At 41.4% G+C, this 27,684-nt stretch overlaps 1 protein-coding gene across 1 annotated transcript in view; it reads right to left on the minus strand.

The window, feature by feature from the left end:
• The window catches only part of Setbp1 (SET binding protein 1), a 324,431-nt gene that overhangs the window by 280,521 nt on the left and 16,226 nt on the right, over positions 1-27,684 (minus strand). The window contains exon 2 of the mRNA XM_090353180.1: positions 21,469-22,127. Within this exon, the coding sequence (XP_090209306.1) occupies positions 21,469-21,957 (489 nt within the window). The 5' untranslated portion in view covers positions 21,958-22,127. The remainder of the gene's footprint in view (positions 1-21,468; positions 22,128-27,684) is intronic.

Here is a 27,684-nt window from a genome sequence, read left to right on the forward strand (position 1 = left end):
TATGTAGCTTATTGGCACTAGGAACATTTTCTTTAAAAAGAAGACTGGGGAAAGGCATACATTATAGGAACAAACCAGGCTTCTCTGTGTCTCCTTTCCCCAACCCTCAGGAAGCGTCTCATTTACATATCCATATGGCAGCTCACAGGAAGTCTCCAGATCCTCCATGGTTCTGTCTTTGAAGATAAGAGTTCATTTCAGTTTATCATCAAGGATCCCAGAAACTCTGACCTCTCCCGTCTCTAATGGCTGTGAATTGGTGGTTCAGTTCATTTTTATTCAATGTGTATCTTACCCTAGCGACTAGAGTGAAAAAAAAAAAAGTTGAAGGGAAGCACCCACAGGATTGTAAATAATTTCCCTACAGACACCATCGACTCAAGAATGGAACCAAAACTAAGGAAATGCAGTGCTGCCCATATATCAAGAGCAGGCTGTGTCTCAGCTTTACTCCTCAGGCTTGAGCAAATGATCTGGAAGGTGAGCCACATTGTCACATAGCTCTACTTCACTCCCTAGGCAGGCTTCTAGAAAGATCGGTCTGTGCTAGAGTTTCTATGTCTCCTCCACAGATTTCTGATCCCACATAGTGAAAACATTCTCAAAAGTCATACTGACCCAATATTCCTAAAGTCTGTATGACACAGAACACAGCTTTCCAGGGACCTCATGGGTGTCCTCTGCTCTGATCAAACCATTCCTTGCAAACATTTTTTTTTCCTTTTGCTTATCTTTTAAATAGCCAATTTCAAAAATCTTTTTTTTACCTTGATACTACATTCTGCCCCAGGTAGATTATAATATACTCAAGATTTTTATTTTCACTAGCAACAGATCCCAGAGCCTACAATTTTACACACAATTCAAATATACCCTGCATTGCTGCATGATGTTCTAGAGGCTCCTAAAATACATAGGAATCACACAGAATTGCTCTAGCATTTAGTTTAGGGGATATCTGAAATTCCAGCTTCTCACTCAGCAAGTAAATCCCATTAATCTCAGAATCCTGCAGATTCTACCTGCTTATTGCCTTGTTAATCAACTCATTTGTGCTGATTTCTCCTGTCACCAATATGTCTCAGGTTTTTATCATTGTCACCTAGAAAATGTTAAAACCTCTGGTTGGCCTAATACTCTGATATCACTTTCCTTACGATATGTTCATCATGAGAGTTCACAGGTGGCATTTCCAGAATATACCCTTACCCAAATCATTCTTGTGTCTTAAGACAAATCAAAATTTTCAATATGATGCTCAACTAAGGTAAAACTAACTAGACCCAAAGACTAAAGACTGAAGCCAGATTTAATGGGTTTATATTTAAACTATAGTTTTTACTACCTCTATAACAGGAAAATGACTTAATGAAAAAATGTCTCCACTGCCCCATTTATAAGTTGGGAATACTAGTAGTTATTTTCTAGGGTTTCATGATGATTACATACAATACCCTAGCTGACAGCAGCTATTCAATGTGTCCTAGTTACTTTCCTTCTATTGCCCAGTCTCACCTCTGCTTCCAGTCTACCCTTGGCATCATTCTACATATTCTATTGCAATCTGTTCTTTTGCCACTAATGGCTTTGCACACATCATTTTTTTCTTCCTGAGAATGCTGTTCTGTTTTAGTCTCTCTGAACCCTCTTACCCTCTTGTTACTCAAAATGTACGCCAAAAGTTAGCTTCCTACCGTCCCAGAGCTTTCTCTCCTTGCCACTACTCTGATTTGAAAGACTGTTTTTTCTCTTCACTGTGTTTAGTGTACTTCTTTACAGTTTCAATTTCATTTGCCTATTGGAATCAGGTTTGTCTCATTCTCAATGAAGCAGCTTACTTAATTTTATATTTATAATGCTGAATGCAATGGCCATCTTAGAATTCATGTTCATCTAATGTTAGTTGAGGAAATGATCACTACAGGAATTAATAGCACGTACCCATATACACTTAAACTTGATTACTTGCACTTGACAAAAAATAGTAACATTCCCCCTAAACCTGCCAGCCACCTGTAGTTTTTAATAGAATGCAAATAAATTTAGTACAGAGAGATATCACTATATTCAGGGAGATGACAGCTCAGAGAAACACCAGTCTCTATTAATGAAAAGCCACTAAACATCCAGAAGGTTTCTGCCTGCCCCCCAATTGCCCTGCTTTCTAAAATAAATCAGACCATACAGCACAAGAATTTGTATAAAGTGGCCAAGCTGTGCAAAAGAAATCACAATAGAGTTGAAGTGCATTATTCTGTCTCTTGGAATTAGCATATTTCTAAGTAATGAGTCTTAAATGAGAAAAGAGAAGACTTTGCTTGTCTTACCAAGAGAGCCTTCATTAATTCTCCAGAGAGAATCTAATAAAGGACAGCAGAACAAACAAGGGAATTCATGAATGGCACTTCTGAAGACAACCCCTCAAATCAAGTCTCTTTTTGACTGGATACAACTTCTTGTGGTTTCGGTTTGGGCTAGGTTTGGGCAACATGCCAAGGATTAGATAGCATACCTTGTGCATTTTAGAGTAGGTAGGGGTATGAAGTAGACATTACAAAAGAGAACATTTTTGTTTTGTATCAGAGAAACAGTACGTAAAACCTGAAAATGTCCTATAGTTGGTTTGCCAGTTACAAAGCACAAAAGTGGCAAGTAGCTGGCAATATATCTGCCAGTGACAGAAAGATATGTAGCTTTCACTTTCAGTAATCAAATTTTTACATAGACATGACAGTGTGAAGAAAGAATCAGGCAACAGCAGCAAGATTAAGAGTTCAAGGCCAGCCTGGGGTACATAGTGAGATCCCTGCCTCAAAAACACAAAACAGTAACAGAGCTAATTTCAAAGCACATTTTGTGCTTTGCTAGTTTGGTATAGACACCTAGGGTATGCTTAAATTATTTTTTTTATTGAGGTTAAAGGAAACATTCTCAACATCTTAATCCATGCATGACAATTGCTTTTAGGACAAAGAAAGCCTGACTAATTCTCACCCCACGGACTGAGAGCCAAAGCTGGTCCTTTTGAGTATATCCAGCTTCTAGAACAGCAAGTTCCAAAGTTTACCTGCATGTTCCTTTAAGAAATGGTCAAGACAGACAGACAGCAAAAATCCTACATGCGCTTACAAATGATAGGAAGAGGAAGAGAAAGCCTTGCCTCAAGATTAGAAACCCATTGAAATTATTTATTACACTTTTACCCCAAAGTAGATGACACGAAAAAAATCACTGAAGAGAAAAAATAAACCTTAAAATATTATATGTGTGTATATTTGTTTACACAAATGTATGAACCCATGCATGCTCACATGAGCACGCTCCCCACATACTCCCACACAGATCATTACCAAACATCTAAGTCAAAAGCATATGACTTTTGCAGAAAGTCTGGAGACACTGAGATAACAAAATCTTCCCACCAAATAGACTTCATTCAAATTAACAAATAAACATTCTAGGAAAGACTTTAAAGTGAAATGAAAACAAGATCACAGAGATAAAAAATAAAATGAAATGAAACAAAAGAAAAAGCTGTTGATATCCTTAGATAAAAATCACCCCCAGGTCCGTAGCTTAATGGTAAAGGAATTTACCTCCCCAGTTGAGCCCAGGAGATGAAGGCAAAAACCAATTTGCCAAGGTGGCTGACACAATTTAGCCAGGCCTCTGTATCCTGCACTGAGCATTCCCTACATAGTATTCTAAAAGCACATGACATAAGGGAGCACATAGCTTTGTGGTTTGAGCCGTTTGCTATATATAATAAGGCTTTTTTGGAGACTTTTAAGGGGAAAAACAAGATGAATGGGAAGAGGGAGGGGAGGGAAAGTGGGACAAAAACATGAGAAGAGATATCAGTGGTCAAGAAGCAATGTACCCACTACCTGATGGAATGTAACTGTAGCTAGCCCCTCAATATATCACCCTGACAATAGAATACAATTTTTTAAAAGTCTCATAAAGTTCAAGTATAGGTCATTAGGAATGAAACACCTGATGAAATTAAAAAAAGAATGTAATTCCAACTCATGACTTCTATACTGAGAATAGCTCCATGATTAAGGACATAAACTTTGAAATCAGACTACCTGCTTCTGAGTGTGAGGTCTCTTAACATTCACTCTATGCCACTTGGCAGGCTATTTAAATTCCCATGCCTATTCTTCTCAGGAAGACATACCCATTAGAATTGTTGAGAAGATTGCATACAGATTTAGAGGCAATGGAGTTAGTGTATTTCCTGCCATAGAACTCAAGAGATGGGTATTAGCATTCAATTATTCATAGTTTCTTCTAATTGTTTCCAACTCTGGGACTTACAAGAAAGCAAAGTTCCTGCTTTCCTTGGGGAAAAAAAACAACAACAATGTACATTGGTTCTAACACAAAACAAAACAACAACAAAACAAATAAAAAGAAATCCTACAAATTATTTGTTACAACTGACATGAGCTAGTTTTTAACGTTTAAAAATTATATAACAACTTCATGAAGCTGTATCTGATGAATTGTTCCTCAGTTTGATAGTAGAAAAATCATGTCGGGACTTAAAAAGTCAAAGCACTGCAGAGCAGAAGGAATCCATCAAAAACCTTCTCAAAGTCTTCATAAGAGCATCTTAGTTCTGATTTCTTCAGACTACCTGAGAGCCAGGAGAGGCGTCTCCACTCTGAAACTTCTCATGTCTCCCCTTCCACCACTAGCCACCAGTATCATCCCAACACCCTCTACTAACATCAATTTCAAGGGTAAAGAGGAAATTACCTAAAATTGAAACTGCTTTGAGTCTATTATTTGATTTTTGTGGCTGAAGGAAGAAAATGGAGGCGGGGTGGGGTGAGAGATGTTGATGAAAATAGTAAAAAAAAAAAAAAAAAAAGAAAAGCAAAGAAGAAAGAAAAGTCATCATTTCCTAGAAGAGAAACCAATGTACCTTGAGCCTGCTAGAAAGCTAGGGGACTGAGTTGCAAGGATGGAGACATCACAGCCCGACCACAACTTTACAAACTACAATAAAGATAACAATTATCTTTCTAGGGATGCCCCACTGTGCTGATTTGCCCAAAAGTCACAGAGGTCCTGGTAAACCTCCATTGCCATGTCTCACTCTTAGCCTGGAAAAGTAATGAACTTGTGCTCTCCTGAAACAACAAAGCCATTTCATACATGTAAGAGCAGGCAGGGCCAAGCAAGGTGGAAGAGAAGTATACAACTGGGTGAGTCAAAACACAACTGCCTTATTTCCTAACCACTTCCTCAAACCCTGACTCCCGCCCCTCCCTTTTCCCTCATCCCCAGCTCCGCACACACCCTCAACGCTACCACTGGTATATAATATAATTCCTTGGATAGTGCAAAACAAACCCATTAGGAATCAATGCCCTGGCACAGCCAGATCCATGGCTATAATCACATTATATTCTCTCGTAGATGCAAAAATTATATAAAATTACTCACTAAACTCTGAGCAGACACAGATGATTACAAGATTCAGGTGTTGAAAGAAAACAACAATAGGAGAATCAAATCAAGGGTCTCATCTGTGTCAGAATCACCCACTCTTGGTCTTCCCTACCTTTTCCACCCCTGCTGTGAGCAGTTTCCAAGTCCTCCATGGCAAGCAGGTCCTCTGTCATCACATGCAAAACAAGAAAGTGAAGGAACGAATGCTGTGCCACCCAGATGTGGAAGCCAGAGGGGAAGCCATGTGTGTACAACTCCACTGAACTGGAGTTGGGCAGTCATTTAATAATATCCTTTCTCATCCATATTCTCCCTCTCTCCACCTCCAGCCCTCTACCCCAACTCATTATGCAGTCTGACTGAATACCACTCAAAATATTTTCTCAATTAGAAGAGAAAACAGGAATTTGCCACTTGTCTGCCTCCATTCTGTTGTCTGTCAGCCTTCAACAAATATTTCAATCCTGGGCCTTTGCCTGCTGCTAACCCCTTGTCCTCTAACCTTTGACCTTGCCCTCTTCAAATTCTCCAGCTTTTTACCTTCTCAGCTTCCCAACCCAGACATTCCACACCACACTGACTTGTCAGCTACTAGGTGTCACCAGAAGGAGGCCTGATGATAGGCCCAATGCTGAGATGTGTGTGATCAAAAGATGATTAGAAAAAATAGCACATGACAATGGACAGAAGACTTCCAGTAAAGTAACTCAGCACTATCACTCAGCCTAAATGAACCTGCCCACCCCCAGCCTCTCCCTTCAGAGCAGAGGTCTGTCTTTAGTCTACATGTGGTCTCCATTTCCTCAGCCCAGCTACCTCAAACGAGCATGACACTGGGTTTCAAGGCTCAGACATTGGCTCTCAAAGATGTTGGTGGGCTATTTCAATGTTGATGCTCAGTTAAATCCTACATAGTAACTCCTTACCAAGGTCCACTCTTCTCCCACTCTCTGCAACTTCCGTGGCTTGGCTACTCTGCCCCCTCTTACACTCTGCAATAGGACCACCATGACTTCTCTTTCCTGGTCCTTTCGTGGGCCCACCAGAATTGGAGCCATGCCATTCCTGTTATTTGAGGAAGGTTGGGAATATGGAAGGACTATTTCTTTTGCAAGAACAAGCTTCCTGTCTGATAGCACTCCTTCCCATGAAATTAATTGTGCTGTCTCTTGGCTCGTTAGAAAAGAGACACTCAGGTCCCTGGCAGCATTATGTAGGGTAAATCATGTTTAAGTAACTGAGAACTAGTGGGTCAGTTTTATCTTTTGTCGTGGCTGCGACCATTATTTAGCTGGTTCTCAAAATGCCTGGCAGTGAAGCTTTCATGTCAGGCCAGTATTGAAAGATAAATGTATTCTTCTCTCCCCACCCCCACTGCCAGCCCCTCTTCTCTGAATGCTGCAAGCACAGGGCAGCTGGGAAATAAAAGGCTTCTTTATCTGATTTTCCTGGGCAAAGGCATGGTGGGTTCAGGAGGGTTCAAGAGGAAAGCGCCAAGCTGTAATGAGATGGGCCAAGCAAACAGGCAGAGCAGGCTCCCAAGCAAAGGCAATGAGTGGACACAGCAAGCAAGGGTCTTGTCTCCTTTTTTTTTTAACTCCCTCAGCCTTGTGGTGACTAGACAGATTAGTGGGGTATCCTCCCCCCCAGGACAGGCACTGATTGGTCATATGATCCCTGACAAATCCTGAGACCCTCATCGACCTGGGTTCTGTGTCATGCTCTGAAGAGGGAAGGCTGCTCTGAAGATTTGAAAGATCTCTCTCCCTCAGCTTTCATATTCTTTGTTTGCAACTGTCAAGCGATGAGAACCAGTGTGACCCTTGCACATAGCTACGAGAGCACTGGCCAGTGGTGCAAAGACATCCTCAGAGGAGATGAAAGCACAAACTTTCTGTGTCGCTAGAGTTTGCTTCTGATAAAGGAGGGTGAGAGACAGAGGAGAGAGAGAAATCATGTATGATACCCATTTCACAGAGTGGAAATGAAGTGACAGGGAAACTTTTGCCAATTAAACTGCCAAAGTCAAAGAGAAAAGTAGTCATTGGTGTGATTAGAATGCTAACTCAATACTCCAACCTTTTCTTGTTCTAAATTCTGATCCTATTACAGCCACTTTCTTATAGAGTATATTGTGATCATGAGCAGGAAGATGATTTTTACTGTTTAATTGAATGAAGATTTAGAACTCCCTAACTCTTTACCCTAGCTGCCTGGACACCCTAGCCTAGTGCAGACACTTCTGCCTAGTGCAAAAGCCCCTAATTGCATGTCTTCTATGACCATCTTTCTCCCACAGGTCACCAAGTGCCTACAGAAGGCTGTCAGTAACCCAGGTCTTGTGCTCTCCACTGGTGACCAGAGCTCAGTTCATACACAGTACATCCTATGGTTATCATGCATCACTTCACAGAAATTTCAGGAAGGCACAATTCTATGAAGTCTGAATGGAACGGAAAGAGCAATATTTTGGACGCAAAATGATTCAACCAGATCCGTGGCAAACATTCCTTCTGAATATCATTCAGAGCCTTTACTGCTTTGCTCTGCTGCTCCTACTATCTTCTGCCTGTTGCTCATGTGAAATATCCATTTTAGAGCTTAGAAGCCAAGGTAAACATGGCAGCAGTCTGTAAAGGAAGATAGGTCAAGAAGGCAGCTGAAGATAAGAACAAGGAACATCCCCAATAGAGATACACAGAATATCCCAGCAACACTCTTTTTCCTTCCTGAACCAGCTCCCCTGCCGTAAACATCCATTTCAGAGCCACCACTGGGCCCTTTTCAGTACACATATACATGTCCACAAAGATACCCTCTCACATACTCATGTCCAGAAACTCCCAAGTTGGCAAACAAGTGACAATATGCAAATCACCAGAAGCCACAAAGATTTGCTTCGGTGGGGGGCTTGAACAAACAAGGAACAATTTTGCAAGTGGCCACAGATGGCTTAGCTTCTCTGCTTACAATGGACACTAACAAGATTTGCCATAACTAATTCATTCTTTCACACCCTTGCCCTATTCCTGCACCTTCTGAGGGTGGGGAAAGTTCCCTATCAGAACCATCTGCATTTTCTGTCCCTTTCTAACACACAAAACAAAGTGTAACTTGTTCATCCACACAGTGTATGGATAGGTCCCATTTAAAGTGGCTAAAATAGGTTTGTGAGGAGACGGTGGTAGAAAGCAGCATATGCTAGCTGTTCCCATCCACTTTATCCACTTTAGTTCCTTGAAAGCCTTATGTGGAGAAAGGGTGGAAAAAGAAGAGATTTATTAAGATCTGTGCCAAGCTGGAGAATGGGGCAGTAGGATATGAATAAGCAGTAAAATTTTCACAAATTTTCACAAAATAGCATGGTCTAGAAACAGACAGTGAATCTAGGCTGTCAGAGTCTAACTTCCCACAAAGGTGACAACTGTCCTGAAATAAAGAAGGTAAATCTTGCCCTTATGTAGCAAAAAGATAATTTTATAAGCCTTCTATGCATTCTATACAAGGCATCACCAGTAGAAACAAACTCGCTCAAGGGAAAAGCAGAATTGGGGCTCTTTGTGCATACTTGTGCTCTTCTTTATTCAAGGCCCTTTCCAGTCAGCTTTTCATAAGGGTCCCTAGGACACTTACAAATCCCACAGAAGACAAATCAATGTATTCTTCAGAAGATAACTGAATTCCTCCAAGTAGCCATAATCAAGAATTTTGAGGCTGTTTCTTCCTGAAAGCTGCTCTCTCAGCCTCTTCAGTAGGATCACAAAAACCAAGGGTACTTATACCCTTCACTGGGTGCTCCTGTCAATTGAGGCTCTGTCTCTGGGCTTACTCTGCTGCTGCTGCTGCTGCTGCTGCTGCTGTGTGATGACTTACTAAAGGAGCTCACTGTCTATTCTCTCAGTCTTCTCATAGAGGTAGGTGGCTTCCATTGCTGCACTTACGAAAACATCAGTCTCTCCAAGTAGGTTTACTAAGGCATCTATTTCAGATTTCCCATGAAAACTGGTTGAGTCTGTTCACCGAAGTCAAGGGGCACATGAGTATTTCACCCTTTGCGCAATGCTCCAAATGATAGCCCCGACCACTTCTCCTAAGCCCCCTGGTGAAGATGATGCTTCGTGCAAACCCAGTCAGCAACTCCACTTCCTTCATCTCTCCTGGAGTTGCTCATCTTCCAGCATCTGACATTGCCCAGCATCCACCCTTAAGCTCAAACACTCCACCAAGATGGAAAGCTTGTAGATTTCTATCAAGGCCAAACAAATCTATAAAAGCCAGAAGTGAGACACTGCATTCTCTCACCTACCACCAGTTCCCAGTTATCATTCAAAGCAGGTTAGGCCAACTATGTTTACTTTTTGGTCAAATAAATATGTATTTCAGTCCTACTGCAGCCAGCTATTGAGTAAACTATGCAGTTTATTGTCATGATGATTAGATAAAATTCAGGTGTACAGGTGAATATGTTCCCGTACAATTCCATGTGAATATCTACTTATGTGAACAGGTATTTCTTAGAATATTAGGGCTGGAAATTATTTCAGAATCTTCTGTTTCAGTGCCTTCATTTGAAGATATGACCTCTGGAAAGCAGAAGCAGGTGCAGAAACACAGTTGGTCTGGGACAGAGATGTGGTTTTGTATCTTAGGCCCAGGCTCTATTAGAACACACACTCTAACCAAAATCTCTTCATAAAGGTTACACACATGTGTGAGGCTACAGAATGCTGAACTACAAGCATGCAAAGCACACCTCCTCTCCTCAGAGAAACATGAAGGAAAGGTATGGATGTTTGAAGGGTATTCCCAATCGATGATCTCTACAGTAGTTCTTGACAATCTTTTTTATAATTGTTCTCCCATCCAGTTCTTTGCCTCCACTGCCTGCAAACCATATGTTGTGATCCTGAGCCCCCAGAGATGGACTTTCCTCTCCTGTGAAAAATAAGCTACAGGACGGCCAATTATCTCCCTGCATTAAATAAGATGAACGGAAGCAGCCATTGCTGCTCCCTGTCAAAGCCCAGCCAGAGAGGAATCTGCTGCAAGCCTAAAATTGGGAGCAAAGGTCAGCTGTCAGAAGGAAAGACTGCCATCCAGAGGTTCAGCACCTGCTCCTCCCTGGAGAAGGGGAAGGGACACAGCTGGCCAGCCCGAGGCACCCTGTATCCAGGCCCACCTGCACTCCTGCCTCTCATGGGCTGTCAATAGTGGCTCCGACACTGGTTCCAAGGATCCTAGTATATCTAGTGGACAGACAAGAACGGTAGGTAGGGTCTGCCCAGGGTACTCACCCTTTCTTCAACAAAGGTCATTTGGATGGAAAAAGTCTTGTCTTTCCCTCAATCCTTGAAACACTGTCAGTGCCAAAACATGTACTTATGCCATGTCCTCCCTCTGTGCATATACCCTCTCACTTCTTTCCTTTGGAGAAGCCAGCTTCTACATGTATCCCACATTTGTACCTCTTTTGCCTCCAATAAGCTGTGCCTTTACTGAGTCTTGACACTCCCAGTTTCTGAGATCTCTGTTTCTATTTCCAGTACTACTTTTCCCTGATTCGGTTCCCTCTGCCAAAAATGGTTGAGGTTTTCTCCAGTGTCTTGCCAAATATATTATTCTCCCTTCATCATCCTGTGCTGGAAATCTCAAGGACATCCTCTGGATTAAATACATCAATAGCAAAAGGCCACATGTGTATTCTCTAGACACTGGACTGGATGTATGTCTTATGCTCCTATTTAGCTGTAGTTAAAGGGGTGTCATGTCTCTCTTTTCACTTAGGCACAGACTGTCCCTATCGCTCAATGAAATTGACCAGTCAGTCAGTCATGAGGTATTTTTTGAGTCTCTGACATCCTCTTTCCCAGCTGAGTTGCTATGGAGAAGCCTTTCTGTCTCAATTCCTACTTTGATGTAGCTTACAAACCAGACAGACAGCATTCCCCCAATGGGATGTTTAAGGAACAATACCTAGTTAAATGTCTGCAATATTGCCTGGCATGCAACAAACAGTTGTGAAGAGAATGCCTTTGATTGAGCAATTGAATCAATTAATGAATGACTCACTGATGCTGAGGAAGAGTGCACTTCAAGTGGGACAATTAGCACCAGCAGTGGCATCCAAGGGCCAGTCAGCTGCAAGAGAGCAGGCAGCTCAGGCTCAGCACAGCCCACTATTAAGAAGTTAGACATTCCCCTTGCTGTATTCTACTGCTCCTGCAATCTGGAGCCCCTCAAAGAAAATAAACTCTGGAGAAGGACCCTGGGCTAACTGGAGTATATACTGCGTTAGCTGTCACAGGGTGGGTTTTTGTGCTCAGGAGCCAGTATGTGACCAGCCATCCCTTACCAGCTCTTCATTGCCTCTAATGTGGTCACATGCTAACTTCTGTCCCTAATTCCTTTGAACAAGATTTGCTTTCATACATAGATTAAAGTAGAAAAAGAAAGAAGGGAGAAAACATTCAGTGAAAGCACTCTCATTTTCCATGGCAAGGAGTTGAGTACATCGCTCAGGAATGTTGCTCCACTTCTTAAAATCCACGATAATAGAAGTGTATGATGTATTTTAAGAAATTAAAATATACACATGCAAATATATGTACATACACACACACATTTAAGTCATCTAGGAAAATATTACATCAGTGAGCAGGATGCAAGACAAGACTCTGGTCTCTTTCTATGTCTTGTTTTCTTTTTTCTTCTCTGGCTCTATCTGTCTGTCTACTGTGGTTGTTCTGCTGTATGTCACTCTAGGGGACTCCTCAGGTCCCCAGCACTCTGAAGTCATAGGACCAGCCCAACAGTAAAAGGAGAAAGAGAAATGCTATTTACAAGCAGCTTTATGAATTTTACAGGTTTCAAACAATAGGCTGAATTCACTGTGTGGACCCTATCTTTCCTCAGCATAAAGAAGCAAATATACCTTCTCCTCCCATAGGTTCCCAAGTAGAGATAGACGTGCCTAAAGGGAGACCAAATGCCAAAATCTGTCAAGGACTTGTTGGTAATCTGTACTAATTTAGAACAAAAGGGGGAAAGAAAAATCAACCCTAGAAAAGCACGCGCTCCAGAGATACAAGATCCCAGAAAACTTTTGTAAGATCTGACCAAATGCTCTGGCAGCTGTGGCATCTAACTATCACAGTCCCATTTTATAGAGAAAGAACCAGGACAGAAACATCCTAGCCAGGTGTATTCCAGAATGCAGAGTGAGGAGTAAACATGCCTGGTCTCTGTGCTTGGCTTGAGGAGCCCGGCCAGTTGCCCAGGAGTCTACAAGGGCTGAAGTCAGTACTTCCTGGATCCCTTGCAGACCCACGAGAGTTACTAGCAAGTCAGTGGGCCTCGCTGTATTCATAATGGGGATAACAGCATGTACCTAGTGATTGTAAGCCGAATTTGGGGACAAAGTTCCGAACTACTCTGTATTCCAAAATGGTGGGCCAGCACAAGCTTCCCCCACAAAGAGTCTCTCTGGTGCTGCTGATAGGTGGGTCATGTTTTCAGAAATAAACCAGGAAGCCCATGGATCTGGGCATCTGAGCATCAGAAGATTGCGAAATGAGGCTTGTGAAATAAGGCCTTCTCTAGCCTGCAGCACCCAATAGATCTTGCTTGGACTATTAGGACTAGTTTCTTTCTTTCCTTATTTTTTTTAAAATTTCTATGTTTAGTTTTTGTGTTCTTTTGTTTTTTCTCCCCTGCCAAGGGATTAATGTGTAGGTTCTTAAACAAGGGGGTCCCCTTTTACAGCTGACAGCAGCAGCTATGACCTCTGACTGTCCTGCCGAGTGGCAGAGAATCGAATCAAAAAGAAAGGCAAGTGGACAACCTTTCCTCCAGGGAGCACGAAACACAATACCAGCCTTTAGCCAAACCCAGCAGACACCAGCCCTGATTGGAGGTTGCCTTGGAACAAAGGGAAATTGGTATTAGAAAAAAAAATTCTGAAAGCCAACTCAGCAGATGGTTTCTTGCTGGGCTCCAGGAGGGTAGGGGAGAGGTGGGGGCGAAGGAAGGATGCTGGGCAAACACAACTGCCACCATGATACAGATGACTGAGAAGTGACAAAGATGGGGAGGAGGACTGACCTCTCACCCCAGAATTTCACAAAGGTCAATGACACCATGTGGCGGATATCTGGGCATAGTGGCTGACCATCTCCAACCTGCAGCTGTTGTCAGTCAGAACCATATAAGGTGCTTTATGAATGGCAGAGGAGAGAGCTGGCACCGAGAAGATATTAGAAAAGGCAAAGGAAAAGTTTAATTAAAGACTACACTTTTATTTTAAAAAATACAATAGCATGATTCCAAAGAGGAGCACCTCTGGTTCCATGGCCGCATTAATATTTCACAACCACTTCATAGATCATTCACTCAAGACAATCTTTAGAATTATATATGGGAAGGAGAGAGCCATGATTAGTAGCTCTTTTAAATAAGAGAAAACACAGATCTAGTTGTGAAAGGCAGAATGGAGACTCGAACTCAGAACCTCTAGTTTGGGATAGTTCTCCTTTTGTAAACTCTATTTTTTTTTTGTTACTCCAGAACAAGACAATTCAGAATATTCTATAAGTAACTGTAGATTAAGTCATAGTGAGCCATTTTTCTCCACACACCCCTGGGTCACACTGCCCACACATCATCTTATCCAGCACGCTTTCCAGCAGGAAGATAGCTGTGGGCAGACAAGAAAGAAGTTGTGGGTTTGGCGATGATGTTGCAATGCTGAGATTTACCCACAGACTAGATATGGGTGGCAGGAACAATGAGGAGAATATAATGACTGAACTTTACGCCTTCAGTAAGGACCCACAAGCCAGTCATGCTGCTGGAAACCAGAGACCTGAGGGCTTTCACCTTCAACTTCCCAACCTCATCCCTCAATAATTAGCTGTAAACTCAACAATTCATTTTTTTAAAACGCTAAGAGTAGGCCAGGCAAGATGGTTCAGGTGATATGGCTCAGGCAAGGTGAAGATGGAGAAATCATGGTTGAAGTCAAGACCTCAGCAAGAAAGTACCACAGACCCAAATAAATTATTTTCTACTTCCTCTCCCCACAAAAAAAAGAGAGGGAGAGTGGAATCAAGGAAAGGCCCCCAAGTATTCCAGTAGCTCCCTGACCCACCATGAGGAACAACTGCTTTAAGTTGCATCCCCAATGACCACATCCAGTTGTGGAAAATACTGCAATTCCTTAGTCCAATTTCATTTGCAACACTAAACAAAGGAACTAAGTGGCCTGGCATACAAGGTTGCTACACTCCTGAGAGAATTCATATTTGTAAATAATTACTTCATATTGGCACGACACAATTGCTCACCTTGAGCTACCCCCTTTCTAGAATGTTCTACCTACTCCCACTTAACTTTCACTGTGAAACTGGTCAGAAACTGGGAGGCAAAGACCATCTGGGAAAAATACTCAATAAACAAGGTCAGAGAAAGCACACGGAAGCACAAGCTGCAATTGATACTAATGATGATTATCAAATGGCCTCACAAGGTGGGAACTGCTTGGATTTTTCAGAGTGAAGAAAGGCCTCCACTGTTTCCCAGGTGAGGTCAGAGGCCCACAGGAGGTGAGGGAAGTTAACTCTGGAAGGAACGGGCTGACAGCCTGAAACCTGAGAAAGAAATGATCTTCCTAGGACAAGGGATATTGAGTGAGCAAGAAAGAGCCCTAGAAAAGATGCACCACACATCTCTTACCATGCAAACCTTTCCCGTTCTCCGTTCTGACACTCTGAACTAAACACAACCATACCTTCACCCAGTGGCTGCTTGCTTCTCCAGCCAACACTTGTCCACTTCACTCTGATGACTGAAAGCCTGGTATGCATGGATGTCAGTATGCTGGGCCTCTCGGTGGGTACACATCCTGGGAACCTGGCTCTCTAACTTCTGCCCTCTCCTCTGGCAGCCTTCCCTGTGATTCCTTCTTAGGAAAAGTGCCCCGGAGCCTAACTGCTACTCTTTTTTTTTTTTTCTTACTGCTACTCTTGATGTCACTCCTTAGCCATACTTGTAACCTCATCCTCCAGCTGTTGGTCCTATGCAAACTATAACACAAATTTTCTGTTCTCTGTGGGTAAATGAACCCTCTGAAGACACATAATTTCAGTGTCCTCTGCTGTTGCATTTTGTTGTGGTGGATTTTCCAGACCTAAACTCAGGGCCTGAGCACTGTCCTTGAATTTTCCCAAGGCTAGAGCTCTACCACTTGAGCCACAGCACCACTTCTGGTATTTCCTATGTATGTGGTACCAAGGAATCGAACCCCAGTCTTTGTGCATGCTAGGCAAGCCCTCTACCACTAAGCTAAACTCTCAGCCTTTATTTTATATTTATTTTAATCAGATAGGAGTCTGAACCAAAGAAGCATCTGACTGGGAATCTGGAGTAATGCCTTATGCTCCCCACTCTGGCTGCCCTGTAGGACCCAATGGCTTCCTACCTTAGGTCCCGCCTATGCAGTGATGAAGTGAAGCATGTGCCAGATGGCATGGATGTTCTGTATGTTAAACTTCAGTGGTCAGATGCTTTCAAGTTGTTTTAATTAGAAGTAACAGAGAGGAAAGGAGAAGGCAAGAAAGGTTAGTTTTCCTTGCCTTCTATTTAAATTAAAAAAAAAAAAAAAAGAGATGTAACTGAAGGTTAACTAGAAGTACAGCCATGACAGGATATTCTGAAAGTGTGAAATTTCAGTGGCTAAGAAGGGCGAAGGGAATGGGGCCATTCTGCAAAGGGCAGTAGCATGGCCTCTGCCAGCAAAGCCCTGCTTGGTGGTTCCTTTGATACCACATTAGAACTTTCATTTTGAGTTACCTTTTGTGCTCAGCTGATTTGGAAGATAAATGATCACAGAGGGAACAAAAAAAAAAAAGAAGACATTTGAAATATCTCTGAACAAATCCCCACAGCAAATTTCCTTCCTCTACCAGAAGCAAGCATCAATGATGAACCATTCCAGCATACCCTGGTGAAGACACAGCAACAAGACACTGGCACTGCCTCATCTATATCTGCAGCATAGACCCAGCATCTGAACAGGTCACAGTGCCTCCCACAGAGAGGCACCCAGGAAGCCAAGTGTGGCCTACTGAATGAGGAAGTGTTCTAAGCAGCCCAAAGGCACTTCCCAGCCTTTCAGTGACATCATTCAGGGGGTGCTGCTGAGGTACTCCATTTTCATGCCATCAGGACAGGTCTTCAAAGGTTGAATGATTTACTTGCCCAAGGCTATTCAGAGCCAGCAGGTAAAAGAACTCAGGTTCCAGTGCAGACTCCTCTCTGGCCAGAGTGCAGAGAGGAGAGAGTTCATCTTGGAATTTAGCATCAACATTGGAATATGCTGTCCACACCTGGAAAATCACTCTCTGGTGACTTTTTTCCCTAGTCACTCTGTCAGCTTGGACCTCAAAAGTATAGAAAGTACCACATCAGTCTCTCCAGGGAGAATTCCCAAACACAAGAGATAAAAGACTAGTTTGATGTTACAACTACCAGATAATCCCAAACTCACAAAGAAAAAAAAAGTAAAAAATGTAATAGGAGTACAATGTAGTGATGATCAAAAATTCATAGAATATCATCTTTGAACCCTGTATATTTTTTGTCTATGAACATCCTTCTAGAGATTCATTTTCAAATTCTCTGTTTTTTTTTATTGACTTTCCAAGAAGGGAATTATCTCTCTCATCTGAATAATACTAAAATGAAACAGTGTAGGAGTTTTGACAAAGAAGCTCAATACATCCTGAGCTTTCCCACAGCCTTTGCTTCCTAGTGAATGCTGATCTCATCATGTAACTTACTGATAATAAATCCTCCCCCAAGAAACATCCCCATCCCCATCCAAATTTCCTACTGAAAAAGGGAGACTGATACCCTGGTTAGAAATACCCATGTACCCTTGAGACAGGGAGGGAGGTGACAGTTCCATGAATCTTTACTGCTCATGTCCTTTCATGTTCCCTGATCATCTCAAATGCCTCTCCAATTTAGACAGTTGGTCCTAGGTTCAAAATTTGGAAAAGTTAGAGGATGTCAGATATACACCCCCTCATGGTAAAGATAAGAACACCTGTAACTAATGTCAACCTAACAACAACAAAAAAAACTAACTTGTGATATGTAGGTCATACCACTATTTTCCTATAGAGCTTTCTTTAAAAAAAAAAAAAGAAGAAGAAGAAGAAAAAGGAAAGAAAGAAAAAGAAACTTAAATGGAATCCCATATGAGTCTTTTGCCAGAGGCTGGTAAACAATCACTTGGACAAAATTAATTGGTTGACTTAGAAAAATATGCACACATAATGCAATACCCAATTTCCTTAAGCCTCTAATTAAACTTGGAGATTGAATAATTAAAAGCAAACCAAAATGAAACAAAACTTGTTATTCTGAAACTTCATGTCTTTCCCTAAGTCAAGAGTTGATGACATTTTTTATAAGACCAGATAGCAAACAGCTTAAGCTCTGCAGGTCACTGTATCTCAGTCACCCTTTTCAACTCTGTCACTGTAGAAATAGAAGTAGTCACAGGCAAAGTGCAAACAAATGGATTTTGCTCTGTTCCAACAAAATTTCATCTATGGAAACTGAAAGTTGAATTTCATATGGGCTTAACCTATTTCCAAATATTTTCTTTTTTTAATCTTTTTAAAGTACAACAATCATTTTGTTTGCATGTGAACTATACAAAAACAGGAAGGAGGTGGAATCTGACTTGGTGGCTGTGGTTGGCCAACCCCTGTTGAAAGTTAGCACATACGACCAGATGGTTTCCAAGCAAAAGCCTCCACCAACAACTCCTCTAGAGCTCCTGGCATCTGACTGGATTCTCAGGGGTCTCTTCCTGAGACCTCCTTTTCAAAAGGAGACCCCTCTCTCTCTCTCTCTCTCTCCCTCTCTCTCTCTCTCTCTCTCTCTCTCTCTCTCTCTCTCTCTCTCTCTCTCTCTCTCTCTCTCTCCCTCCCTCCCTCCCTCCCTCCCTCCCTCCCTCCCCCCCTCCCTCCCTCCCTCCCTCCCCCCCCCCCTCTCTCTCTCTCTCTCTCTCTCTCTCTCTCTCTCTCTCTCTCTCTCTCTCTCTCTCTCTCTCTCTCTCTTTCTGTGTGTGTGTGTGTGTGAGAGAGAGAGAGAGAGAGAGAGACAGAGACAGAGACAGAGACAGAGACAGAGCTAGAAGATAGGATTTTAATGTCACAATGATATGACCCTCCAATGGGCAGGAGACTATATTTGAGGACTAGATGCTAGTCCAATACTTACAAAATATCACCCCTATCCTTCCTCTAGACTATGGATCATGTACTTCTCAGTTGAAAGGCAAGTCAACTTGTTGACATAGTTTCCCAAAACAAACAGTAGGGAAAGCATCCACATCCCAATCTCAGCTTCTGTTTGTGCTTACTTTCAAATTGCAAAACAACACAAACTTAAAAGAAAGTAAGTTGGTTTTGTTTTTTTGGTTTTTGTTGGTCATGTGGCTTGAACTCTGGGCCTAGGGTTCTGTCCCCGAGCTCTTCAGCTCTAGGCTACAACCCTGCCCCTTGAACCACAGCCCTACTTTCTGTTTTCTAGTAATTAATTGGAGGTAAGAGTCTCAAGGTCTTTAGTGCGAAGGTATGCTTTCAATGGAGATCCTCAAATCTTAGGCTCCTGAGTAGCTAGGATTACAGGCGTGAGCCACTGCCCCTGGCAAAGAAATTAAGTTTAACATTCTAATCCCATACAGAGCCAAGAATTTTTTTTTTAATCATCTGTCAAGGAATTACCAAGTCCATGTTGGTAACTTTAGTCATTCATTTCTGCATGATATACAAAAATGTAGTAAAGGCAGTGATATATAGAGGATGAATAAGTTCCTGGCAAGCATGAGGATTTTTTTAAGTATATCTCCATCTCTAAATCATCAAAAAGATACTATATATTGAAATCTGACTTTTCTCCTTCTTTCTCCTTTCTCTTTCCAATTGCATAGAAACGTGTATTTAACAAGTCACATATTCAGATGCGTGATTTCATCTCCCTTTCCAAGGAAGCCTTCAAAGGACACCTAGTTTTGTGGGTGAGCTTGACAAAGTTAGACACGTTATCACTGAAAATTACAGTTTTAAAGTTCATCCTTTTGTCACAAATTCCAAAGGATTACTCCGTGACATTCCAGTGAGTAGAAGGCTGCATTGGGAAGAACTTGTGACTTTAGGTATAGTAGCACCTGATTAAGAACATTGTTTTCAAAAGTCTGAGTTTGTATTGGCATACCCCAAACCAGGTGTTGTTCGTCAAATCCTGACAGTGATAGAAATGGAGGGAAAACAGTTACTGTAAGTACAAAGGTTTTAGGACTGCCCACACTACAGAAACCTAACAACACACAAAGTACTGTACCGCTCAGAACCAGAGATAGAAATATTCATTCTCAAAGCTGAAGAAACCCAACTCCAAAGCAATGCTTCACATTCTAAGTAGGACCTGTGGCATTTTCTTAAAAGAATTACAGAATTTTCTACAAGTGTCAAGTGTCCATCCTCCCTTTGGTTGCATGAAAGGAAATCCAGAAATCACACAAAAAATGTAGAGAGAAAACATGATCTCTTATGTTCTGGAAAAGCAAGCCAATTTCTAAATATTTCTTTGTATTCCAAAATGCTAAAGTTGTGTTTCCAACTGTCCTTGTTTTCCCAAAACTGAGATAATTTCTGGGTGCAGGAGTTTCAGTTTTAAAACCAGGACAAGCTTATTGAGCCAGCTGTGAGGAGTTAGTCATCCTAAAGGGATGCTTCTAGCTCTTTTATTTGGATGTTAAATATATCAAATTAGCAAAAGGCTGTGGAAATACACAGTCCTATATCAAAAAATTAATATGACTCTAATGGTTTTATTTAAAATTACTATACCACAAGACTAAAAGCACGGCTTAGGTGACAGCACACTTGCCTCACAAATGCAAGGTCCTTAGGCAAAACCCAGTGCCATCTAAAAGAAGGGGCTGTGAGAGGAGAAAGAAGAAGTGTAGGAGGAGCAAAGAAAATAAGAAAAGGAAGAGAAGGGAAAAAATGGCTGCCCCCAATCCATTGGTAGCAAAAAATATTGCTTTCCCTCATTATCACTGGGTCATAAGGTCTCTATATCTCTACCATTTTAAATTTATCCATCATGGTAAAAGAACACAAAAATGAGAGAGACAACCTCAAGTCTCTGTCAACAAAAGGGCATCATTTCACCCAAAAGTAGTCTTCTACTATCATAACTGGATACTACACTTCTTCCCAGGAGGAAGTTATTATAAGACCCCAAAATAAATCCAATGAAACACTGAGTCCCAATCAAGTGACACCATTAACCACCTCTAGTGGCTCTGAACACAAATGTGTTACTTTTGTGAAGAAAATGACAACCCAACAGAATCACACAACATGTAGCTGTGAATATCTGTGATGTTTCAAGCCAATTGCCTGCCCCTTCTCCAGTTTTGCTTAGAATGGTCTTCTAATGTTTCTCACTGGTTTTTCAGGATGGTCACTGGGCCCTGCAAGAACCTGGGTTACTATTAAAACAGCTTAGTCAGGTTAGCTATTTATCTTGATATCAATAACTAACCCAAAGGAACAGTCCTTACTGCTCTGATTGACCAACTCTTAAATTTGAGAAGTTGTGAATGTTAAAGTAAAGGAAATAAAAAAAGAAAAACAAACTTTTGTCAGGGCTCAGGTGAGCCAGCCAACTGGATGCTATACAGTAAACAGGAGCACTCCAGAATTACAGTGACAGTAGCCTCTTCATCTCCAGGTAAGTCAAAAATATAATAAACAGGACATTATACCAAGATTATATCAAAAAGCATTTTTTCTTTTGGAGACCCTAAATAATTCATAGAGAATGGCAAAACTAAAGTAAATAGGCAAATGCTTAAATAAACTTTTAATAGTCATGGATACAACAAAGAAAAAAACACACATCTGTAAGAGGGCTTCCTACCTTCTTTTTGGAGTGGCTTCTCTCTTCCTCCTTTGTAGCTTTGCTATTTTTCCCAGCACGGGACACCTTCTGGTCCCCTGACTGCTTGATGGTGATCTTGATCTCAGGTGGGCATATATAGTTTTCCAGATTCTTTGGGGGTTTCTTAGCCCGCTTTGTGGTCTGAATCTTCAGCTTCAGACTCCCCTCTGTGAAGTTTGCCTCCTTGATGGAAAACTCCTGTTCTTCCAAGCCATCTCCTGTCACCCATTTCTCACTGTCTGCATTAGAGTTGGAGTCCACGTCTCGCCCTGAGCCCAGTTCATCCTCCTCCTCCGGTTCCATGCGCTCTCCACCCACTGAGAGGCCCTTCCCAGATCCTGGAGCAGAGAGCAAGGATTCTCCTGCACAGCCAGAAACAGATGAGGACTTGGCTGAGGAGACCGGTAGGAATTCAGACTCGCTACCCCCTCTTTGCCGGGAGCTGCTTAGCATTTCTCTGGACTCCATGACAATCCCCAGTGTCTTCAGGAGTTCTCAGGAAGAAGAGGAAAAAGGAAACAGGTAAGATCAGAAGGCGAAGACACCCAAAATTCCAAGAACGAAGGAGTCCAGTGGCTGGGCTCAGAGTTCCATGTATGGAGACACAGCGAGGTGTTCAGAAGAGATCAGATCTGCAACTGAGAAGCAGAGAGATGATTAGCCATGACAGGAGGGAACATGATCCTAAAAAGATATTCAGTCTATGTTCTAGGCATCCCTTCCCATGTATCTAGAGCATCCAAAGAAGAAGAAGAAAAAGAAAAAAGACGGAAAAAAATTCAATCAGAAGCTGTACATCACCACTGCATTATACTTGGTTGGGGGGGGGGACATGTACATCTTTCATAATGGGTTCTTTTTCATTTTTTTATGGCTGTAGGCCCAAGTAAAAGATAAGCCAGAAACAAGCTAGAGGTTTCTTACACCAAAGCCACATCTAGCTGAGTCACCAGCAAAACCAACCATGACGAAAGGGAAGTCTGAAGTGTTGATGGGCAGGTCTGTGGGAACTGCATCTGGGTGGCTCTGTGCACCACATCCCCCTCCCAGGTGAAGTAAAGAACAGTTTGCGAAGTCAAAGGAACACAACCTCCCTCCCCCGCCCCCTTTGCCAGGCTCCTCCCCTTCAGAGGAAAGACATTTACTCAACCTTTCACTCTCCTTTCTTGGTGCACTATCTCAGTGATGTAAAATCTTGTCTCTATGTCTTCACACAAATACACAACTTAGATGAGAGGCTCCAGAGAGGAAAACCAAAAGATCTCAACAGGAAATAACTTAGATTATTAATTCAGAAGCAGCTAAAAACAACAACTTCCCCACAACTAAATTGCTGAGTTTCAGAAAGAGATTCAGTAGTTCTGCTTTAGCTTTATTTGAAGAACAGGTTAGGTGGAATAAAAGAGGTGAGAAGCTAGTCAGCTTTCTGACACCAAATATTGGTGGGAACATTTCTGTAAAACCAAAATTAGCTTTCCACCTGCTATGAAAGGAGAAGACTGACTGCTGATTGCCCACTGGAATATTTCAAATTTGGACAACACACCAAAGTCTAAAATACTCTGTATGAAAGGGAAGGGGGGAAACAAGAAGAGTGGGAGGGGGTGGAGGAAGGGAAAGGGGAACAAAAACATGAGAAGGGGTATCAATGTGTGAGATGTAATGCACCTACTATCTGGCAAATATAACTGTAACCCCTCTATACATTTATTTCCCTGACAATAAAAAATAAAATATTCTGCTTGAATATTCATGTAATAAAGTATATGTTAAAAGTTTGTAGTAGACAGTCACCAGTGAAGAGTGGTTTGAACTAAAATCTTGTAAGAGCATGGAGAATAAAACTAGAACTTTTCATCAGAGAGAACTAAGTTTTCACTCTTTAGTATCATCTGTCTCTGTCTCTTAGTATCTTTGTCTCTGTCTCTCCCTCTCTCTTCTCTGTCTTCTCTCTCTTCCTATCCATTACTTCATTCCTCATCCTGTTCTACCAGTATGTTTTTTTTAACTTCTGAAATAAAGTATGAGAACACAGAACTTGATCTAAACAATTCACATTGGCTTTAGAAAAGGAAAGAAGCAAAAGGAGATTCCCTATACTAATAATGCATTTTAAAAACTCCCATTCACACACAATGATATTTAACCATTTTCAATTACTTAGATAAAAATAGCCGTTGTACACTATTTTAATTCCCTTTCATGTTCGTTACATGAAACCACATTGTGTCTACATAACAGCAAAAAGAAACAGCGAAGCAGAATTTCATGGTCTCTTGGAAGTGTTAAGAATCCCAGGATCATCTTCTCCCTCATTCCCCAACTGCCAAGATGGGAGAAGAAAAATGACACATAGGTAGCTATGTGCCATGTCATGTTCCTTGTCCCTAATTTCTAATTTTCAAAGATCAAAAGAAATCCCAACTACTGATGCTTAAGCAAAACCCAAGAGCTTTTGAGGCTATACCAAATCTCCATACATCACCCTCCCAGGCTCAGGCTCAGATCACTTCCAAGCCTGATTAGTCTCCAAGCGCTCTTGCAGGTTTCAGCAGAAGACATTACCATGCAACTTCAGTTTCTATTTTTGAGCACATCAATTTTTTTTTAAAAAGGCAGCTAGGAAATATGTCTATAAAAAAGTACCTATCATACTATATGGCCTTATGTACCTACGTTTTGCTCTATACATAAGGCCATATAGTATGATGCTAAATGAAAGGACCTCTAGGATATAGAACCAAAAGCCATATAATGAGTGACTGTTGTCTTTAATGTACTATGTTATCTCTCATCTCTTTTGCTGTCCCTTGGTTATCTCATATTGTTACAGTATCTCACTTTGTTATCTGACATACTGGATATATTTGTATTTGGTTATTTGAAATTGGATAGGGAAGGGGGGAAAACAAGATGAGGGGTCGGGGTGGGGGGGGAAATGGGGACCAAGACATGTGAAAGGGTATCAATATATGTGAAGTAATGCACCTTCTATCTGGCAAATATCATATAACCCTTCTATTAATTACAATAAAAATATATGAAAAAAGTACCTATCAGTGGCTACAAAAGACACCTTCAGAATTGCCCAGATCTAGAACCCTCAAGTCTGAGCATGTACCTTCTCTCTCAGGAACAGCATTTGTTCAATTGATGGTCTGAAAGGAAGTCATACAGGAAGGTAGCCACGGCTCCCCCCAGGGACTGTGCTGCCCAGAAAGGCCAGGAGCATAACTGGCTCCTAGAAAGTGCTCAGCTCTGAAAAATGGCAAATTTACTAGTACTTCCACTTTGGGAAAATCCAATGAATGACATTCAACCAAGAATGAAGCTACCTAGTGAGAGTGTGAATGTTTTCTGCAGCTTAGTAGCTACCTGTGACTCATGATACAATAAGGATAAAATTCTTAGCAATTAGCAAAAATGATGTAGGATGTCCCTTTGGCTTAGTAGATCTCTATCTCATCTGTTCCATTTGAGTACTTGTCCAACTTCTGCATGTTTAAAACTCATATTCAATTCATATTTCATTGGGGCCCATTTTTTAGTGGCAGATACCATAGTAATTATTGGAGATATGATGATGTCTTAAGACATGCCCCTCTGCTTGTCAGGAAAAGAGGGTCAAGTCCATTGAAAGATGGAGCCCAGATTCCTGCATATTGCAAACTATGTTTTCTAATGGGAGTGATGGTCAAAGTATATTCCTTTCAGCAGCAATCATCAACATTACCTTTTTATTCCTTAATCACTACTTATAAAGCTATCCAAGGTCTGGTCTAAAAATGGGGCACAGACTTCTTAAGTGAATCCATTTGAATCCTCAAACCTCAGTGGACCAATGCATATGCTGTGATGAGAGAAATCTATACTGTAAATTAACAGATAGAAGTATAAATATTTAAAAATCATCCAGTTAAAAATGGTTGATTTCAATTTTGTCTATCTGACTATATAAATTAGTAACTGCTTAAAAATAGAAGACGAAGGTTCAAAATTTAAAACTTCAGTTGTATGAGATCCACCAAAATAAAAATTCACTTTCTACAATCTTTTCTTCTCAGGTCAAGATCCTAACAAATAATGAAAACATCATCTTTCTTTAAGGAAGCCACACCATCGAAGAGGGATTTAAAAAACAACAATAAACAGCAGAAGTTTATGTGTACTGTACCAAAGGACAGAAGAAAAAGAAAATACAATATCCTTTTCATTTCAGAAAGCATAGGTCATAGGAAGGCTGCAAGAAGAACATACAATCTGGCTTGGATCTTGGGCTTTTCTTAGGTAGAGTAGAAAGAAGGAAGATGTGGTAGCAGTAGGAAGAGTGCAAGGCAAGGAATTTTCCGGAAGCATACAGAATTTTGCTTGGAAAAGAGTCAGCTGATGTGTGGCTAAGGAGTATGGTACTGTTGAGAAGCATGGTGCAAATAAAAAGCAAATAAAAGATTGTGGATCATCAACGCTAGTAAGTCAGGATAGCATCTTACATACAATGAGAAGACATTTAAGGGATGATTTACCAGCAAACAAGCACTATCTCAGTTTGGTATGGTAGTGAGTGTCTATAATCCTGACTACTTGGGAGGATTCAAGGCCAGTTTTAGGCAAAAAGTATGAGAGCCTCTCTAAACAATAACCGAAGCTAATGGACTGAGGTGGGGAACACCTCAAGTGATAGAGCACTTCCCCAAGAGGTGCAAGGCCCTGAGTTGAACCCCTAATACTACTATTTACTAGTAGAAGTAGTAGTAATATTAATAACAATAATTAACAAACTTTCACAGCACTTGCCACAATTAAAAGAACCTATTAGATGAAGGGGGTGTCATAAGAAAATGGAAGCTGATACTATAATTTTATTCTGATTGTATTCTGATTTATTCTGAGGGTAATGGGAATTAACTACCATAATAGTTCAAGTACTCCCAATCTCTCAGATTGCATCATTTCTGGTTTAGATTTTCCATATTAGTCTCACCATCAAGTCCAGTCTCAGGCCTTAACAGCCACCAAATGGCTCTGCCCAATCAAGTCACATCTATACCTACAAGCATCATTACTTGCACAGGATTTTTTACATTGGCCTTTTTTGTTTCTTTTTAAAGAATTGGTTCTTATGTGTGGATATGCAATGTCTAGTATATTGCTAGAACCTTCCAATGTTCATTACATGAAGAAAGGAATGAACAAATCAGCTAAACAGAACTCAAGTTTTGCCATATTTCCAGGTCTTAGATGGTAACACTTTTACAAATGGTGGTCTGACTTACACTGTGCTCATCCATAGAACCTCCCACTAAATACTAGTCTTGTATTGTCTTCTAGCTGTTCAGAGGACAAAAATCTTATTTGTGTAACTCAACTACAATTCATTCTCAAGCTGAGACCAACTGTGATGGAATAATGTGTACATTCACTTCAGGACCAGAGCTGGATCCAGTACTTGCAAGGTTTCAAGAAGTTCTTTCAGAATGAAAATGAATTTAATCCAACAGCTATTCAAAATTCTACGGCTCCAACTTCCCTAAGCATGGTTCCACCTACCTAAGCAGCTCCTGCCAAATTCTCTGCCTATCCTGGATATTATCTGCAGGATAATATTCCTGCCCCTGTATCCACATGAGCCCCTCACAGTAGAAAAATAACATAAACTTTCAAAAGCAAAGAAACCTAACCTGTCTGTTAACTTCAGGTGTCTACAAGGCTTCTCTTCTCCTTTAGCCTCTCTAGCCCACACTCACCTTCCTGCCTGTGTGACAGTTCAATTTTTTGGCAAGTTTGAAAGACAACTGCCAGTCCTCCTGTGACGGCACCCTGACAGCGCACACATGTGAGCATTCAGACCACTCACACACTCATGGAGTTCCCAGCCCAAGCCAGGTAGAAACATTTTGCCTTGTCACCTTCTGGCAGTCTTGACTCCTTCAGAAGGGTGGGATACAAGGGACACTCTGTACTTGGCTCAGGCCTCCAAAGTTAACTGCAACCAAAGTTAACTCTTCCATGACTCTGTAACAGGGCTTAGTAGTGGGAGCAGGGAAGGGAACTGAACAATAAAACCTGTTTTGAGAAGTAACTAGGTCTGAAGAAAACAGTAGAGCAAGGAAGGAATAGAGTTCTTGGAAAGAACACTGAAGCTGAGTTTGAAAACTTGGTCTGTCCTCCTGACTCTATTGCAGCCAGGCAGTGAGG

This window comes from Megascapheus bottae, chromosome 19, assembly GCF_031878675.1.
Source record: "Megascapheus bottae isolate mThoBot1 chromosome 19, mThoBot2.hap1, whole genome shotgun sequence".
In the NCBI taxonomy this organism is placed as follows: Eukaryota; Metazoa; Chordata; class Mammalia; order Rodentia; family Geomyidae; genus Megascapheus; species Megascapheus bottae.